The sequence below is a fragment of the Myotis brandtii genome, unplaced genomic scaffold, assembly GCF_000412655.1.
Source record: "Myotis brandtii unplaced genomic scaffold, ASM41265v1 scaffold440, whole genome shotgun sequence".
NCBI lineage: Eukaryota > Metazoa > Chordata > Mammalia > Chiroptera > Vespertilionidae > Myotis > Myotis brandtii.
The window spans coordinates 6,263,534-6,284,324 of NW_005366834.1; the positions used below are offsets into that span (position 1 = coordinate 6,263,534).

Here is a 20,791-nt window from a genome sequence, read left to right on the forward strand (position 1 = left end):
AGACATGCTAGAGCAGGCCCTTCATGGAAACCTCAGGGAAGGGAAATGGAGGAGCCTCTAGCCAAGGATCTTTTCGAGGTGCTCACCCCACCCTGTGTGGTTCCTGAGTGAAAATGGCTAAGAAATGACAGCGGTCCTTTTCTGAAGGATTAAGTGTATTGGACACTGTGCCAAGAGCTTTCCAGGCACCAGCTCATCGAAACCTGCCAACAGCCCTTTGATGTGGGTGTTCAGTAGGATCTGTACAGACGGAAAACTACTGTCAAGGGTGTGTTCTCCTCACTGGCAGTTTTTACCTATAACTCTAGTTCTTGGCTCCTTGCTTTTGTAACAAATGGGCATGATATGAATATGTAAAAAAAAAACAGTTCCTTTCTCATCCTCCCTGCCCACCCCCACCCCCCCCTGCCTACCCCTCTCTGCCTCTTTCTTTAAGGGTTGATATTCTTTTTCTCCATCACCTTACTGGTGCTAATGTGCTGGGCTGTGGAATCCACTCGTATAGAGGGAATATCAATTTATTCAGTTAAGCTAATATGAAGGGTTATAACTTGCAGTAAATGAAAATAAAGCTACTTGCTTCATATAAAAACAGAGCTTTTAAGAGTCACATTCCCAATAAAGTGGCCTGCTTTATGACTAGAAGCACTATTTCTGGGTTCTTTCAGATGACTTCACTAAAGTTCAGAAGTTGGGTTTGAGGTCACTATTTTAGCTTACAGAATCTAATTTAATAAGATTAACAGAAAGAAAGAGAACAATCTATTTTAAGAAGATCGAATTGTTTTCCACACTTAGGTACCTGAATATTTGCCATTGATTATGGCTTGTGCTTATTACTTTAAGTGGGCAAATAAAACAAAAACGAGAGCATGACTAATACATCACTTGCTAGACAGAGCAGCTTAGGAAAAAAGTGAAAAATCAAATGAGATCATTGTGCATTTGTGTGTGTGTGTGTGTGTGTGTGTGTATTCATGCATGCAATAAAACGGAAAAGGGTTGGCATTTTCATGCCAAAGACTGTGGTCTTTAAAAGTCAGGTGGAGGGAGTGGGGGAAGGGATTGGGGGGAGTGGATCCCTAACAGAAAGCTCCCATTGTGTCATGCTGATGTGAAAAAAAACTAACTGTATTTATCTAAATTAACTCAGGAAACAGTCTTTCAAAATAGATTTCTCATTAAAATGTATTTTGGCTTTTAATAGCTCTCTTTAACATTTTTTTTAAGTGAGGGCTGGGGCTATTGGAATGAAGAGAAAATTGAGTATAAAAATAAAAATCGCAGGATACTGGAGCCCTATTTTAGATTTCCTCAGGCATAGTCTGCCCCCTGGTGGCTGCTAAATAAGCCTATTTAGAACTAGACAGAACTTCCTACATCAATTTTTCTCTCACTTTCTGAGCCCTCATCACTTGGCCAAGGTCCCCAGCTGGTTGGTGTCAGTGCCATGTCTCTCAGCTTCTAGTTCAAGCCTCTTTTGTTGGTCTTACTTTCAGGGTCCTTTCCCTCTCTCGGTTAAGCATAGTTTTCACTTTTTCTGCACATATAAATGAAGAATGCTCACGCTATGATCGTTCTAAATACATAGGTTTAGAACTTACTTGAGAATTCTTTTTTCATCTAACAGACCAGGTCAGCATTTGATCTTGGTTGACCTACTACATTCTGCGTTGACTTCAGTTTTTCATACCTTGTGTTGGGCAGGCAGAGTTTAGTTGATGATGGTCTTTTCAGTATATGTGACCTTTTAAGAGGCATAGTGTAGTCAAGTCCCGTGGCTGATTCACCTTTGCCCAGGACAGCGTCTGGCAGAGGGCCCGCCTTCAACAGCTGTCAATCAAAGGATGGACAGAAGGAACAACTGTTGGTTTAGGGCCTCTGCATCCTTTGCATATTTTGGTTTTCCAAAACCAAAGCAATTTCTTCTTAACTGTCGTTTAGATTCTGGAATGATAATTGGGTGTGTGGTATTTTTCTCTTTCTCGTAATATATTTAGAAGTGACTGAATTGGAACAGTGAACAAAACTTGCACCCTAGACCAGAAAGGTACCAACCAGAATAAGGTTCCGGGTGTGCCTCAGGCTCATGTCATACCTCAGGGTCCTGTGCTAGGCTTTGGGGATTTAAAAGGAAGAATACCCAATCACTGCCCTTCAGGAACCTCTACTCTGATGGAAGAAACTGATGTAAATAATTTCCATTCAGCCTGCCAAATGCTGTAATAGAAATAATACATGGCTGCTCAGTGAAGGTGCCGAGAGAGCATTTCACAGAGAAGGTGACATGTGACCAGGTTATACAGCCAGCAGAGAGGGGAGGAAGGGCACAGAAGCGTTTGCAAAAACAGAGATATTTGGTCAAACAAGGATACTTGGGAAGTGGAAGGTATGCCTATAAGGCTGTTGTGGGGTTTGCTGAGGGGCATGAAGGAGCTGGGGAAAGACAATGGGAGGGAACTGGTATTTATTGAGAAGACAGGCTTGTGTGTAATCCTCAGAAAAGCTCGGGCATTTGGGGAAGCGGAGGCTCAGATTTTGAATAACTTGCTAAAGAGACCAGCTATGAACAATAGACACAGAATTTGAACTTGAGTTTCCCAGTGTTTGTTTCAGATCAGAATCCTAATTCCTGGTACAGAGTCGAACTTTTAAGGATTTTGTCCTGCTTGCTAAGATCTTTGGACTGAATCCTGGAGGCGGTGCAGAAGTCTTCCTGGTCTTCCACAAGCAAGGGAGTGGTGTGTGGATGTACACTTTGAGGAAATCATGTGAAGTGGAGGGATTTGATTGACAGGGTGGAGATGTTTTTGGATGTCAGCAAAGGGCCAGGGTGTACATATTTCAGGCTTTGTGGGTGAGACTCTGTTCCAACTGCTCACCTTTGCCCTTGGAGTGTGAAAGTGTTTATAGACAGTCCACAAATGAACAGCCGGGCTGTGTTCTGATAAAACTTTATTTACAAAAATGGGCAGCTGAGTAGATTTGGGGGCCACAGTTTTCGGACACACCTGCACTGGTCTGGGGGACGAGCCTGTAGGGTGGCTAAAGGGCCCCATTTGTGGCAGAGACCCTTTCCTTCCTGTGTGGTCGGGATCCCTCCCCTGCTCCCCTGCGGACTTCGCTCCATCTCTGAAGTCCGCCTGTCCTGATGCTTTGGCTGTTTGGCATTATCATCCAAAAATGTCTAGTGTGTTCCATTAAAAAAAATACATGCACCTTTGGTTCCACAGCCGTTACACCACATGTTCCCCCCATCTCCTCCTTGGGGCTCCTTCCTTGCTCTGTGGGCAGGCCTCCCCTCAGTCATGTTCCACCTTCTCCTCTTCCAACATCTGCCTTTCTCTCAGGTCTTCATGACCCGCAGACTGAACTTGGCTGTTTGGCATCATCATCCAAAAATTTCTAGTGTGTTCCATTAAAAAAAATACATGCACTTTGGTTCCACAGCCGTTACACCACATGTTCCCCCATCTCCTCCAGGTCTCCTTCCTTGCTCTGTGGGCACGCCTCCCCTCAGTCATGTTCCACTTCTCCTCTTCCAACGCCTGCCTTTCTCTCAGGTCTTCATGACCCGCAGACTGAAACACGTCCCGCGCCAGTTTCTCCTCTGAGCTCCGGACATATGTCCACGTGCCCCTGAGGTGTCATCACAGATGTTTCATGGGCCTCTCAGGTGGCATGTCCACATCCATCCTCATTTTCTCCCAGAAGCCTGTTTCTCCTCTCATGCTTTGCATCCTCAGCAAGTGGACTTTCCTTTCTAGAGATCCCACGCCTGAGATCAAGAAGTCGTTCTTGGATCTAGAAAGTAAGATTACATATAGCAGCGCGTGCTGCTCTTACATGCACACTTTGATGAGTACTGACAGATGTGCACACCTGTGTCACCAACGCCCAGGTTATGCTAGCATTCTCCTGGCTCTCAGGAGTCATTCCCACACTCCCTGTCACTTACAACCAACCCTCCTGACCGGGGCCCCCAGCCCTTCTTCCTTTCTCCCTCCGCAGTCCTGGGCCCCTCACTTATGTTCTCACATCTTGTTTCCCACTTCCTCCCTTGCTCCCTCCATCCCTTTTCCACACTCTACACAGTGATTCTTTAAAACCTTGAACCTGATCATGACCTTCTCCTGCTTAAAACACCGGTCTTGTGACTTCCCATTCTGCCAGTGATAAAATTCTCAAAACATTTGATACGGCCTGCGAGGACCACGTCAGTACTCCGTTTTTTGTTTTTTTGTGTTTTGTTTTTTCATTTTCACCCTTATATTTATAAAGTATAAGCTCATTTGGATTCATCTGGGTGAACATGTTTTCGCCGAAGCCCATGTTTGTGTTTGCAGTCCGGTTGGCGTCAAGGGTTAGGACTCAAATTGCCCTGGGCTAAGGAGAAGAGAGTAGGACTGGAGATGTAAGTGATATGTTTGCTCCAAGTGAAGGTGAAATAACATCATAATTGCTGCAGGAGTTACTGTTTTACGTGGCTGGAATAAGGGAGGGGTGGAATAAGTGAGTCACAACTTGCCCGTGGTAGAAAAGGCTCCGCAGGCTGAAATCGAAGCAATAGGGCAGTCAGGGTGCAAAGTGAGCAAAATGTAATGAACCAGAGGGTTCCATTAGTCTTGTTAATTTGGCTTTTTTTTTGGTGTTGCATTTTCCCCTTGGCTGAAATCCTGACCCCTCCTCTCACCTTCCCATTCCCGCTCTTCATTTCCACCCAGTTAATCCCAGAGCATATTTTTGCATTTTCCCAGAGAGGTCTTTACGGAACCTTTACCCTCCATCTAAATGACTTCTCCCATCTAAGATTTCTATTTGACAGTATTAACCATCATCATTTGTGTTTCTGCTTTGAGATCATAGACAAATAGTGTCTGTGGACGTTTGGCTCATGACTGTGGCCCAGTCTGCAGGGCACAAAAGGCATGTGAATAGGCATGCAGGGGTGCTCTTCCATGGTTTCAAAGATCGTGTTGGTTTGACCCTCAATAAATTGCCTTCATTGGGAACGGTGAAGTCCCAGGCGGGATGGGAGGTAGAGAGGAGGTTTAGAGTGAGTCCTGCCGACTGGACATTCGTGTCGGCAGCCATCCGGCATGTGTCTGGGTTTTAACGACTTGTCAGTTGTTTATTTTTATTCGTTGCCTGGTTTATGTCCTGTCCACAGTCCTGTTGACAGTAGCCACCAGTTCTCATCTCCCAGTGTAGTCCTATCGGAATTATGTGAATCGTAGATCCCAAAAATGGCTTCATAGTAGAATCATCTGGAAAGCTTTTTAAAATAGGGATGACTGAGTTCTCCCCTATAGGATTGGGCGCATACTGGGTGAACCTGGTGTGCAGCCAAGGTGGAGAGCCTGCAGAGCATGGTGTGAATCTCAGCTTTATTTTTCTTCCGCATTTAATCTATCCAAACAGGTGTACTTAAAGGAGACACTTGCAGAAAATGTGGTCCAATGTGAAAAAAGGGGGCTGAAGATTGATGTAGGTCGATGTTGGTGACTGGTTAACGGCAGTGAGCATCCTGAGTTGTCTTCTCTGCCAAGTCTTTGCTGTCCAGTTTGAAGGATATCTTCTCCGAGATTGTATTTGTGCTGTGCTGTGTTCGTCAGGGTAGGCTGATTGCTGTACAAACAGCCCCCGAATCTCAGGGGTGTAACATGAGCATGTGTATTTCTTGCTCATCTCCCATTCCTACGTGGGAAGCTGAGAAACTCAACTTTACTCCGTGTTACTTTGTCTTGGAGATGTGTTATCCCTGAGGGCACCTGGGTGGCAGGGGTGGCAGGTAGAGTCCAGAGGACCACGAGGGGGTGTTAGCCACCAGACATGGGAGCAGCACATGTCCCTCTTGCTCTGTTGTTCGGTTGGCCAAACTCGGTCCCTGTTACTGATTGCTTTCCTTACCAAGGGAGGTGCAAATGTTGTCTACCTCTGTGTGCTAGAGCGTGGAGGGTGGGATTGGGGAACACGTAACGTTATTTCTGCCTCACATGTTTTAACTAGAGAACTCACGCCTTTGAGTTTTGTTTGTTTTAACATAATTTAATGATCAACAACCACTAGATAGGTGAGTGTGTGTTTTACTATCAAGAATTATTTAAATCTCTTCTTGTAATGTTCTCTTGGGTTCTGTGTTGTTCATTTGGTGCATCCTTGCTGAATGCCTCGGGTCTGCCAGCCACGGGGCTGGGCAGGTGCCAGCTATGGGGAAGGCAGGCGAATGCTAAGTCCCATGCTGGGGAGATTCTGGTTGCTGATAACAGAAAGCCCAACCACAGTTGGCTTGGCTTGCATGGCTTTTATTATCTCAGACTAGACAAGACAGGGCAGTTTCAGGGCTGTGGATTCAGCCACTCCCGCTGGCTTCCACTTTCTCCAGGTCGGTGTGGATTCCCAGGTTCTTGTTGTCTGCAGCAAGCAGGGTGTGGGAGGGCCTTTCTGCTGTTCTCTTTGGTGTCCTGCAGCCCTCCCCAGGAGCCCTCAGCACACTGCACTTTAAGCCTCTTCGGCTGAAATGCTGGCAGCTGTCCTGGTCAGCGTGCAAAGGGAATGGAATGCCTGCAGTCGGCCTGGACCAGTGGAAATTCCCCACGGGCCCGTGGCACCCAGCAGGGCACAGAGGCATCATTTCTGAGTCATTTCCTCTCCTTTACTACACGTGCTTAATCATTCACCAAGTGTTCAGCAACATTCCTCTCTTGTGATAACTTCCTGGGTTTTGGCACTCAGAGAGCACTTCTTCACAACTTACATGGAGCTCATCTGTTATATCGCCCATCGAGCGATTATCAGCATGCCGCCTTGTGATATTGGTGACGTTGCTGTACAGTTATTCATGTCCTGGGTTTACCTTTCTTGTAAGTTCTCTGCCTTTTTACTACTTCTGCTCTTCCCACTGCACCAAGCACAGTGCCTTACACAAAATTAAGTTTTTCTTACAAATCCCTTCCATCTCCATACTTTCCTTTCTGTATCCAGCCAGTTGGACTTGTCCAGGACCTACCGCCACACACCTGGGTTATGGCAACAGATCAGGATCCCTGAGGGACCCTCTCTCCTGGAGCATTAACTCCAGAGCGACTCTGATGAGCTGTCTTTGCCTTCCGTCTCACGCAAGTGCCTCTGAATGGTCAAACTCGACCCTTTGGCCCCCTCTCTCCACCGCCTCTCCTCAGTCCTGCTGACCTAACCAGAACCGCACTCCCTTGTAGATCTTTCCAAGCTCATCTGACTTCTGTGCTCTTCACATTGTTGTCTAAACCCAGTCCTTCCCCTTTCCTCTTTGCCTGGCTGGTGTTTGCCAGTCCTTTAAGGCACAACTTGTACCTTACTCAGTTCTCCCATTGCCAGCCACCCCCACCCCCCACCCCTCTGCATTGCTTTGTTCCCTTTTCCTTAACTGGCATTAAAGCAGGGCCTCTCCAGGACTTTGAACTCAGACGGATCTGGTGTTAAGTTCTGACTAAGCTTAGCTGCTGCCTCCCTCTTGGGACAATTATGGGAATAGAATGACTTAGTGTGGGTCGAGTACCTGAGGGTTCATTCTTCATCCCCTCAATAATATTTATGACTGATTGCATTTCTATGCACATTTCCCTGCTTAAAATGCCCCCAGAAACATGCTGATAATGTGCTTACTCATTTAGCAATGTCTTACCCAGTGCCTGCGACCAGCCTGGCACTGTCGAGGTGTCTGGGATATGCTAGTAGACCTTCCCTCCCATGAAGGGTACTGTCCACCTAATTACCTTATCTTAGCAAAGGTAGTTCTGTTGACCTCATATGCCATTTGAGGCCAGTGGGACAAAGGACTTCTCCTTTCATTCAACTCAGCTCTTGAAACAGACATTTTGAGCTCTCTCTTTCCACCTTTCACCAGGTGTTCAGTGGATGGGTTGTAGTGACATTGGCCAAGGTGGTTTTTGTAAAAGAAATTATACTTAGAAGCACAAACTTTCACGTTTTGTCTTTCAGTGGTGAAAGCGGGGCAGGTAAAACCGAAAGCACAAAGTTGATCCTCAAGTTTTTATCGGTCATCAGTCAACAGTCTTTGGAACTCTCTTTGAAGGAGAAGACGTCCTGTGTTGAACAAGCCATTCTTGAAAGCAGGTATTTCTTCGTCATCTCTCTTGTTTCCAGCAAATAGGATTCACTTTCCTCACGGTATGGCTTTTATAAGGAAGAGTTAAAACTAGTGGGTCTGTTTTCTCTCTTTCTTGACTTCTCTTTCCTCAAGGAAAGGTCTTGACATGCACACAGCAATTTCTAGTAACCCAAGCAACAGAACCTGGCCTTCCATCCTTGGGCCAGGGTTGAGTTGGGAAGGCCTCCTTTTCTACCAGAGTCCTTGACTGGCTTTTTGAAGGCCTTGTTATCAGCAGGAATTTCTGCCTCCAGCCACTGAGGGACAGGGGGCTCAGTATGGAGGCAAGTGAGCCTCTGTTCTGCATTCCGCCCTCTGGAAGTGCCACGGGAGCAAGTCGCTTATTTGTAGCTTCATGCGGCAGAAAATCACTGACCCATCCGATGGCAGTGAGCCTCATGATTTGAAAGAGGGCTGTGTGGTGAGGTATCACCTGGAATTTTCTTTAAAATATGCAGTTGCCCAGAATCTGGCTTGTGCCTTACAATATTTTAGAACCTATAGGGACTTTATAGATCCTACTAGAGGCCCAGTGCATGAAATTCATGCATGGGTAGGGTCCCTAGTGGCTGCCAGCTGCCAGCCAGGGCCTTCCTTCGTTCCACACCACCCCCTGGTGGTCAGCGCACATCATAGCGAGTGATAGAACTCCCAGTCTCCCAAACTCCCCCGGGGACATGTTGCATATTAGCCTTTTATATATGTAGAAGATTATTTAGAAATTAGTCCAGGAGTCTACAAACTTAGTCCAGATCCTACAGCTGGTTTTTGGTGGTTTTTATTTTTTTTTTCATCCAAACTTATTTTTTAAATTGTCATAAAATACACGTAACATAAAACTTCTAACCTGAAATCTTTTCCCAAGTATGGCATTAGGTACATTTACCTGGTTGTGCAGCCATTTCCACCATCTAGCTCAGAATGTTTTTCATCTTCCACCTGCAGCCTGTTTTTAAATATTAAATTTTACTGGGACCCAGGCACTCATTTGTTTATGGTTCATTTTTGGCTGCTTTCAAGCTATCGTGCCAGAGCTGGGTAGTTGTAATGAAGACCCCCATGGATCTTTACAGAAAAGGTTTGCTGATCCCTGACCACTTAGAGACGACCCAAAGAAGTAAATGAGTTACTCCCAAGACACAACCAAAGGGTAGAATTTTCAGGACAGACTTTTTTCAGTTCCTAGAATTAGAAGAGGAGCTTTTTCTGTGTAATCCCTGGCTGGTGTATATAAGCCCAAGCTAATTTGTGCAGGGACGAGCCATCATGGCCTCCTTCACTCAGTGAAGCATCCTGGACTCGCAAAACCAGCTCTGAGAGCTCTCCCTCAGGTGGATGTTCTTGATAAACCCATTTCAGCGAGTGCTTTGGAGACCTGGCTCTTCTGTAAAGGAACATAATCACTGTTGGTCCTTTTGATCTCAGACTTTTCTTGCAGTTGTGTATTTTGACGTCTGTGGGGACTGTCCTTGCTGTTTTTTAGATCTGTCCTCATTAACACGGCTGCTGTTGTGACTTCTTTTCAGCCCCATCATGGAAGCTTTCGGCAACGCGAAGACCGTGTACAACAACAACTCCAGTCGCTTTGGGAAGTTCGTTCAGCTGAACATCTGCCAGAAGGGAAATATTCAGGGCGGGAGGATTGTAGATTGTATCCTGTTTCGTTTAGTTTTTTTTTGTCTACAGTATTTGACTCCATAAGTAGAAACTGTTCTTGTCATAAGGATGGATGAAGAATATGAATGAAACATGTCTGTCTGGTTCTTTCTATCCAATTATTACGCTATTATTACTGTGTTTGACCTGTTAATTATTCTAGGGGGTAAAGAACCATTTTTCTTTTGGAAATCTCGGATATCATGTCCATAATCTGAAAAAAATGGATTTCTGATCAAACATCAGCTGTTATTTGGAATCAGTTCTGCCCAATTGTTTGGTACATCCTAGGGTGCCATGGGTCATGTTTGAAATTGGATTTAGGTGAAATAGTCTATGCTTTCAGGGCTTATCTTTTGGCACCGAAAGTCTCAATGGCAGCGGACTGGGGAATTGTAATTATTTGGGTAACAAAGAACAGAAAATGAGAGAGTAATTAAGCGGGTCATATCCTGGTTTTGTTCCTTGACTTGCCATTGCTTTTCACATGAAGATTTATTAGAAAAAGTAAGTAGACATGATTTAATTCACATTTGCCTTCACAATAACAATTTTCAGAAATTATTGGTTTGTGTTAATTAAGCAGGGGGAAACATCTCTGAATAGAAATCTGATTTATTTCCACAGAACCGAGTAGTAAGGCAAAATCCTGGGGAGCGGAATTACCACATATTCTATGCACTGCTGGCAGGGCTGGAGGGCGAGCAGAGAGGTGAGTCACTCATTTTCCCTTTAAAAACCATCAGGACACGATAAGACATCTGTTTGAACTTTGTCAGTATTCCACCAATTGATTTGAAATGTGTGAGAGTATAGACAATGTTGAGTTCCTTTCAGAGCCAAATAATGTACAGAGAAAGTCATCAATAGGGAAATCTTAGGTTTTGTGATTGTTTTTGGAATCTTGGTGCTTTTCTGATGTAAGGAGTATTTATGGAAACATTTATATATAATGTATTACCACTGGTTTTAGATTGAAGTTACATCCAAAGAAAGCTAATTTCTGAATATTTGATTATTTTTTCTGAATATTTGATTTTTAAGAAAAAGCAGTCAAAACAGGATCCTTATTGATTTTTTTTTCAGTAACATTTTCTATCATACCATTTAGTTTCATTAGATTCTTTCTAATTTTCCCTATCTGATGATTAAGAGAGGACTTTCTCTTAATAGGGGACTACTAGCACAGAATTATTATTATTTTTTATTATATTTTTATTGATTTCAGAGAGGAAGGGAGAGGGAGAGAGAGATAGAAACATCAATGATGAGAGAGAATCATTGATCAGCTGCCTCCTGCACACCCCCCACTGGGGATTGAGCCTGCAACCTGGGCATGTGCCCTTGACCAGAATCGAACCCGGGACCCTTCAGTCTGCAGGCCGACGCTCTATCCACTGAGCTAAACCGGCTAGGACAAGCACAGAATTATTTATGTACTCAATTTTAACACCACAAAGTAAAAACTCAGATTCAGTCTTCTCCTGGACAGTCAAGTATTGATGTTGTTGTTTTCTCCTTTTCGTAGAAGAATTTTATTTATCTGTACCAGAAAACTACCACTACTTGAATCAGTCCGGATGTGTAGAAGACAAGACAATCAGTGACCAGGAATCCTTTAGGGAAGTTATTGTAAGTTACTTTCTTATTTTCTCTTATTAAGAGTGACACAAAAAGAACAAATTTTATTTTCTGTTTCATATAAAACTTTTATTAAAAACAGAAATAATTACATTTGCACCACTGTCTAGGAACAGTATTTTTTTATTTCCCAGTTTTATTTTGGCTCCCTCAATGTCTCTCATGACTCAGATTTTCTCCATTCACAATTCATTTACTGCATTACTCTCTTTGCTGAAAGATCTTGCATTAGAATAAAGTAGAAAACTCGTTCTTATTTTTGATGAGTTGCAAAAAGGCGTCTCAGAATTTTTTTCGATTATATTTTATGTTTGCTTTCTTTTTTAAAATTTTATTTTTATTTAAGTATAGTTGATATGCAGTCTGTATTGGTTATATTAATTTCAGGTGTACAATATAATGATTCAATATTTTTATACTTTACACCGTGATCGTCCCACTATGTCTAGTATTCATCTGTCACCGTGTAAACTTACCACAATATTGTTGACTATATTCCCCTTCCTTTCACCCATCCCCCTACCCCCCTTCCTTCTGGTAATTATCCCTTTGCTCTCTGTTTCTGTGAGTCTGTTTTTATTTTGTTCGTTTATATTGTTCTTTAGATTTCACATATAAGTGAAAAAAACATATGATACTTGTTTTTCTCTGGCTTATTTCACGAAGCATAATACCCTCTCAGCGGTTCTCAACCTATGGGTCGCAAACAATGAAAATACATCCTGCATATCAGATATTTACATTACGATTCATAACAGTAGTAAAATTACAGTTATGAAGTAGCAACGAAAATAATTTTATGGTTGGGGGTCACCACAACATGAGGAACTGTATTAAAGGGTCGCGGCATTAGGAAGGTTGAGAACCACTGCATCCATCCATGTTGTCACAAATGGCAAGATTTCATTCTTATTGCTGTGTAATATTCCAGTGTGTGTGTGTGTGTGTGTGTGTGTGTGTGTGTGTGTGTGTGTGTGTGTTTGTGTGTATACGTGTACACACACCACTTTTTCTTTATTTATTCCCCTATTACTGGACACCTACATAGCTCCCACATCTTGGCTTTTGGAAATATACCAAAAGTAAGCAGAAGGAAGTAAATAATAAAGATCAAAGCAGTAATAAATAAAATAGAAAATAAAAACAATAGAAAAGATTAATGAAACTAGGAGTTGATTCTTTGAGAGGACAAATAAAATTGACAAGCCTCTAGCAAGACTCATCAAGCAAAAAAGAGAGAATACAAATAAAGTCGGAAAATGAAAGAGGAGAGATTACAATGGGCACCACAGAAATACAAAGGATCATTCAAGAATACTGTGAACAATGATATACCAACAGTCACAACCTAGAAGTAATGGATACTTTTTAGAAATACACAACCTTCTTGGATGAAACCAAGAAGAACCAGATTCTGAACAAACCAATTAGTACCAGTGAAGTTGAAGCAGTCATCAAAAAACCTCCCAACAAACAAAAGCCCAGGACCAGATGGCTTCACAGGTGAATTCTACCAAATAGAATTAGTATCTATCCTCAAACTATTCTAAAAAAAAAAATGGAAGGGGAAGGAATCAAACTCATTCCCAAAGCCAACATGACTCTGATACCAGAACCAGACAAAGACACCACAAAGAAAGAGAATTACAGGCCAATATCCCTGATGAACATAGACATCAAATTTCTCAACAAAATACGTTGCTTCTTTCTTGAAGCTGCCCAACAGTGCTTTGTGATAGGACCTTGATCCTGGTAACTGATAGACTCCTAATTATCGGAGTGGTAGTTTCACTGCAGGTGAGACTGACTAGCTGACTGGCCACTAGGGGGCACTGTCAGTGAGGCCTGCCCTTGTCCTGAGTGCCTGGAGAAGGTGCTCTGATGGCTTTCCTCTTGGGGCACCGTTTTCTGATTCAGAACTGCTTGTTCTTGTTAGCTGCAAGTTAATTTTTGGAGCGGGTCCTAGTTTCAGTGATGCTAGCTTTTATTTTTAAATTGTAATGATAGGTTTTGACATTTGAAATGTGGTCTTATGATGAAAGGCTTTGTCTCCTAGAAAGGAAGAAAAGTGTATACATAAATTTGGCTTTGTAAATGTACACAACAAACTTAAAAGTATTCTATTGACAGATCCTTAATACTTACTTTGCAAGTACCTTTTAGTGTGGACCCGTCAGAAATGTCAAAGACAACGTAGCTGGTGATTATTGAAATCAGGAACATGTGGTTTCCTCCTTCTGGAAGTTCTAAGCAATGTTGTCGGAAAAGAAATATAAATGAGCAACTTTTCAGAAAGGAGGAAAAAATTCTTTTCTATAAAAAATAAGATTTCTTTCTCCCTAAACTCACAAAATCATGAATTGGAGAATGGCTTTAATAATTTGTTAAACCCATAAAATATGATCCATGGCAACAAGCAAAACACATGCTCAAGTATCTATAATAATAAAAGCGTAATATGCTAATTAGATGGGACAGCCTTCCGCACGACCTTCTGGACGAAGCTGGGGCTTCGAGGGAAGCCCGGGTTCCAGGTGACAGAGGGAAGCCAGTGCCAACAGCCGTGGGAAGGAAGGCCTACTCTTGCACAGATTTCATGCATCAGGCCTCTAGTCTATATTATAAAAGGCCTGTGGCCCTAACGCTATAATGACCAAAGACTGGCGCGGGTGGGCAGGGCCATGCAATTTCGCGTGCTGGGCTTCTAGTATTTAATAATATGGGAAAACTTGCTTATTACATAAGTGAGGAAGGTGGTATGCAGCACTATAATCTTTTTATTTAAATAATAAGCATTATATATACAGAGTGGGGCAAAAGTCAGTTTATAATTGTGAGTATGTGAAACAGTTTATTCTTTGATTATTATTTATTAATTATTGTATTATTTTCCATACAATTATTCCCCTATTACTGGACACCTACATAGCTCCCACATCTTGGCTTTTGGAAATATACCAAAAGTAAGCAGAAGGAAGTAAATAATAAAGATCAAAGCAGTAATAAATAAAATAGAAAATAAAAACAATAGAAAAGATTAATGAAACTAGGAGTTGATTCTTTGAGAGGACAAATAAAATTGACAAGCCTCTAGCAAGACTCATCAAGCAAAAAAGAGAGAATACAAATAAAGTCGGAAAATGAAAGAGGAGAGATTACAATGGGCACCACAGAAATACAAAGGATCATTCAAGAATACTGTGAACAATGATATACCAACAGTCACAACCTAGAAGTAATGGATACTTTTTAGAAATACACAACCTTCTTGGATGAAACCAAGAAGAACCAGATTCTGAACAAACCAATTAGTACCAGTGAAGTTGAAGCAGTCATCAAAAAACCTCCCAACAAACAAAAGCCCAGGACCAGATGGCTTCACAGGTGAATTCTACCAAATAGAATTAGTATCTATCCTCAAACTATTCTAAAAAAAAAAATGGAAGGGGAAGGAATCAAACTCATTCCTCAAAGCCAACATGACTCTGATACCAGAACCAGACAAAGACACCACAAAGAAAGAGAATTACAGACCAATATCCCTGATGAACATAGACATCAAATTTCTCAACAAAATACGTTGCTTCTTTCTTGAAGCTGCCCAACAGTGCTTTGTGATAGGACCTTGATCCTGGTAACTGATAGACTCCTAATTATCGGAGTGGTAGTTTCACTGCAGGTGAGACTGACTAGCTGACTGGCCACTAGGGGGCACTGGCAGTGAGGCCTGCCCTTGTCCTGAGTGCCTGGAGAAGGTGCTCTGATGGCTTTCCTCTTGGGGCACCGTTTTCTGATTCAGAACTGCTTGTTCTTGTTAGCTGCAAGTTAATTTTTGGAGCGGGTCCTAGTTTCAGTGATGCTAGCTTTTATTTTTAAATTGTAATGATAGGTTTTGACATTTGAAATGTGGTCTTATGATGAAAGGCTTTGTCTCCTAGAAAGGAAGGAAAGTGTATACATAAATTTGGCTTTGTGAATGTACACAACAAACTTAAAAGTATTCTATTGACAGATCCTTAATACTTACTTTGCAAGTACCTTTTAGTGTGGACCCGTCAGAAATGTCAAAGACAACGTAGCTGGTGATTATTGAAATCAGGAACATGTGGTTTCCTCCTTCTGGAAGTTCTAAGCAATGTTGTCGGAAAAGAAATATAAATGAGCAACTTTTCAGAAAGGAGGAAAAAATTCTTTTCTATAAAAAATAAGATTTCTTTCTCCCTAAACTCACAAAATCATGAATTGGAGAATGGCTTTAATAATTTGTTAAACCCATAAAATATGATCCATGGCAACAAGCAAAACAGAGAGGATCATCGATTTGTCGTTCTGCTTATTTATACATTCATTGGTTCATTCTTGTATGTGCCCTGACCTGGGGTTGAATTGGAAACCTTGGCGTATTGGGATGACGCTCTAACCCACTGAGCTATCTGGCCAGGGCTGGTGTTCCATTTTTTTAGCTTCTAAAAAAAACATCCTTTTTATCAACTTTAATGTCAATATACTTTGGCAACATACTTACGAAATTTGCTTAATTCATTGAGAATTTATGTATTTTTAAAAGTCATCATTGGCATCAACGGTGATGCCATCAATATAAATAAGTACCTGTGACATTAATATAAACAAGTAAGTACCTGTGAGGTATCCTGAGCAATTATAGGGGGACCTAGGTTTGCTGGGGCAGGGACAGGACCTGTTAAACTTCGTGACCATTTCTTATGCAGCCTTCCAAGTTGCCTGTTAACTGATCAGTTAGGATGAAAAGCTGTTTTAAGTCAATAGTAACAACTAATGTATTCTGTCACCTGCATTGACCCACCAGGATAGTGGCTGATGAAATGTGTGTGAGGTAAGATGAGTCTTTGAACTATAATCTCAGTGTTTTCTTCCTCCACAGTATTGAATATTTTCCAGTGAGCCTCGTCATGAGCCACTCTGGGATTTCCTCACCATATGGGCTCACTGGGCATATCCATGGGTGTTTAATGGTGTGAGCCCATGTATATGTATGCACATGGCCTGGTCACCCCACGCAGCCTGCTGTTTGGTCGTTACTGTTACTGTGACAGTGTCCCAGACAATTTGCATATTCCTCTATTATTAGTATAGATTCTTAAAAGTCATATTTCTGTAATATAGGAATATAATCATAAGTATCATTACCAGTACCAGCCAGCCCATCTTTCTGCCTTGGGCAGCACTCTGTTACCAGGAGTGACACAGAAATGGATAAGAAGACTCCAGACTCTCCTGGCTGGAGGTGACTTTATATGTTCAGCATATTTGAGTACCTGCTGTGTGCCGGGCGCTGGGGAGCCAGAGCAAGCCAACCACATGATCCCTGCACTCTGCTGAAGATGACTGGAACAGATTATACTGTTGTTTTTTTATGTAATTCATCTCAATATTTCCTTCCAACCGCAAATCCCACTTACATTTGTATCTTCATACTCGAATTCCGTAAAGCTCCTTTTCCCAGAGGTTTGGGGATTGTAGGAAGGAAAGGGACTACACTCTGCTGGGGCTCACGGACATTTGTTAGCAGAGTTGTTAAAGTGCTAATGGAGAGAAATTATTTCTCTGAATATGTATGAACATGTCACTGGTGTTCTTTTTATTTTTTATTGTGTTTTTTTTTTGAGATTTGTTAAACCCATAAAATATGATCCATGGCAACAAGCAAAACAGAGAGGATCATCGATTTGTCGTTCTGCTTATTTATACATTCATTGGTTCATTCTTGTATGTGCCCTGACCTGGGGTTGAATTGGAAACCTTGGCGTATTGGGATGACACTCTAACCCACTGAGCTATCTGGCCAGGGCTGGTGTTCCATTTTTTTAGCTTCTAAAAAAAACATCCTTTTTATCAACTTTAATGTCAATATACTTTGGCAACATACTTACGAAATTTGCTTAATTCATTGAGAATTTATGTATTTTTAAAAGTCATCATTGGCATCAACGGTGATGCCATCAATATAAATAAGTACCTGTGACATTAATATAAACAAGTAAGTACCTGTGAGGTATCCTGAGCAATTATAGGGGGACCTAGGTTTGCTGGGGCAGGGACAGGACCTGTTAAACTTCGTGACCATTTCTTATGCAGCCTTCCAAGTTGCCTGTTAACTGATCAGTTAGGATGAAAAGCTGTTTTAAGTCAATAGTAACAACTAATGTATTCTGTCACCTGCATTGACCCACCAGGATAGTGGCTGATGAAATGTGTGTGAGGTAAGATGAGTCTTTGAACTATAATCTCAGTGTTTTCTTCTTCCACAGTATTGAATGTTTTTCAGTGGGCCTCGTCATGAGCCACTCTGGGATTTCCTCACCATATGGGCTCACTGGGCATATCCATGGGTGTTTAATGGTGTGAGCCCATGTATATGTATGCACAGATTCATGCCTCATGAGTCAGAGTTTAAGAAAATGTAAAGGGCTGACTTGATACCTCGATTTTACCAAGCTTGGAAACAGTCTCTTTCAGTATTGGAAAACTTGGGAATATAAGCAAATTTTATATTACTAAATAGCATATTATGGCCTTGCTGTAACAACATTACAGAATAAGTGATTATATTACTTATAATAATTGACTATGCCCAGAATAGCCTTCTCTCCCACCATTTCCATTGTACCATTTATTCAGGGTTCATCTGTGATCCCTTTGCCTTCTTGAATGGAGCCTTCCCACTCACAGCTGACTTCTGAGACCCTGAGCAGATCAGATGTACCTATTGGCAGTGAATTATCCTCAATTCGCTGCTCTTCTCTATTTGTTTCTAGTGTGACACCCTCGCTGCCTTCAGTCCTTCATGGTTGGGACTGTATCGCCCCCAACATCTCTCACACACACTTTCACAAACATTTAATTTTTATGGGCTTAGTACAGACTTTATTGAAAATATGTTGTCTAACTTTGTGCCAGTTTCATAACTAAATTGCTGTTTAGTGCTTCTGAACTATACTGAGAATTTCCCAGGGTTTTTATTTTTTTTAAGTCTTGAGCCCTATTGTTGAGAAAATAAGATAATTATAATAAACCTTAAAGTGCTACTCTTGCCTAGGGGTGGAGATTGCTACTAAAAATATCGTAAATAGGACAGTAAGAGACAATGGATGGAGCTCTGGCTAGCAATTTTGGCACCCACACCCACGCGGGCGATAATTGGTTGCAACCATTAAATTACCCCATGGTGTTATTAATGCAATTACCACTTATCACCACACTCCTCACTAATTAATTCACTCAGAGTTGGACTTGAAAGTGAAGAAGTCACAAGTTTATTAATGAAGTAAGCACGCTTTATCCATCTGTTTTCGTATCTCCCTCCATTTATAATCTTTGTATGTATTCTCAGAACTTAACCAATTTTTTCATAGGGCATCTTTTGATATTTTTCATTTGACCGTTTGAAATTTTCTACTACTGTAGACAAGTTTTCAAAAATTTTGTTTCTTTTAGCTATGTTTAAAGTCCAGGTAGGTGACTTAAAGCAGTGAATATTTTCATTTCTGTGGTCATTCTAAGATGAGGTTAGAACATTTTTATAAATGAGTATTGACTATGTCTGGTAATATAAGGAAAACTTTCATCATAGAAAAGGAAAATATTAACTTCTGCACAGCATAGGTGATTTTTTTTTATTATTTTGCTGATGTCTGATTTGATCCTGACCACTGTTTTAAAGTCCTGAACATAATAAATTGTTCTGTATTTCTTAGCCCTATTTCTTTGCATTTAGAATAAGTAAATTTGAATAATTATTTTTCCACAGGCCTTTTTATTGATAAACACTTGACTAATAGTTGTTTTTGCATTAAGTTTTGTTTGTACCCTGAAATGAGTCTTCTCACCCTTGATTAAATAATTCATGGTCTTTTCATTTATTGTAATAAACTTTACTGAGCTATAATGTACATAAAATAAAACGCTCCCATGTAAAGTACGCATTTCGATGAATTTTTAATTTACACACCCATGTACCTACAACCACAATCAACAGAAAGGACAGTTCTGTACCCCAGAAGTTCTTTGTTCCCCTACCGAGACAATCCCAGCTACCCCACCCCAGCCTGGGAAAGCACTGATCTTTCAGTCACCATACATGGCATAGATTTGTCTTTTCTAGAGTTTCGTGTAAATGAAATCACACAGAATGTATTCTCCTGTGTCTACCTTCTTTTGCTCACCCACATCCCACATAACACCATTCATTCCTCTGCATGGTGAGTAGTATCCCATTGGGTAGAGAGCGATTTGCATAATAGTCTCATTTTTTGTTCAGAAAGATGTCAACAACATTAAAGGACATGATACAACACAGTGTTTATGAGCCTACCAACACTAACGTATTTTTCATTTTTTGTAAGTTTTCTTCCCGTCCTGATTTTATTAGTTATGGATAAAAAAAAAAATGTAGTTTTTACTCTTTGAATAAAGCAAAATATAATCATGTTCCTATATGAGGTTGAGAATTTCCTTTAAAAACGATACACTATTCTAACAATGTTATTTACTCTATTTGTTTTGCCTAATTATGGATTAGTTAGAATTCTCTGAAAGTGTTAAGATAACACTGTAGTGACATTTTGCAAAACTTTAGTATTGTCAACATTTTCCTTGGAACAAATTTTCATCATTGAAGTTATGGGAGATTACACAGGAGATTTCTTTCTTTTTTTTTTTTTTAATGTTCTTGGAAAGTAATAAAGTTGGATCGATAACAAATTCCTGGACTTTGAATCTTGTTTATGCAACCCTGAGAAAATTCCTTAACCTCTAAACATTGTAAGAGTGTATACACATGTGGCCCAACACAGTCCTGCCACAATCTTGTTTTCCAAAAAGTTATACTCACTTATAGTACCAGTGGCCAGTGCCTAAACATCCCAGTTTCACCACTTTTAGGTCAATTCTTCAGAAATGTTTTGCTAATTTAATAGAAGTGATCCCCGATTTTCTTTAATTTGTGCGTGCTTCGTGCTTCGTTTCTATGACAGAGAATAATTTGTCTGTGGATTTGCACTTCCTGTGTAAGAAGGGCCTATTTTATTTTTGTTGTGTACCTCCCAATATAGCTCTTGCTCCTTCCCTTGCATTTTTTTCTTTTAATTTTGTTTCCCTGTCTATTGTTTTTGCCCTTTGTTTCAACTTCATTGTTTTTTCCTTGTAAAGAAATCCTGTGTCTCATTTTTTAAAATCTGCAGTTGTTTCCTTTTGCAATTTCTATTGCTTCAAAGTGGTGCATGTTTTCCTTCTCCCAGGTCTCCTGTGGTCAGTGCAGTGATTTCGGATCCAAGTCCTCTTTTTTTTTTAATACGTTTTTATTGA

General features: G+C 41.1%; 1 protein-coding gene across 1 annotated transcript in view; it reads left to right on the top strand.

Moving 5' to 3' along the window:
• MYO10 (myosin X) overlaps window positions 1-20,791 on the top strand; it is a 205,652-nt gene that overhangs the window by 101,486 nt on the left and 83,375 nt on the right. Inside the window, exons 5-9 of the mRNA XM_014546332.1 lie at window positions 7,981-8,115; window positions 9,676-9,800; window positions 10,299-10,312; window positions 10,433-10,517; window positions 11,334-11,437. Of these exons, the coding sequence (XP_014401818.1) occupies window positions 7,981-8,115; window positions 9,676-9,800; window positions 10,299-10,312; window positions 10,433-10,517; window positions 11,334-11,437 (463 nt within the window). The remainder of the gene's footprint in view (window positions 1-7,980; window positions 8,116-9,675; window positions 9,801-10,298; window positions 10,313-10,432; window positions 10,518-11,333; window positions 11,438-20,791) is intronic.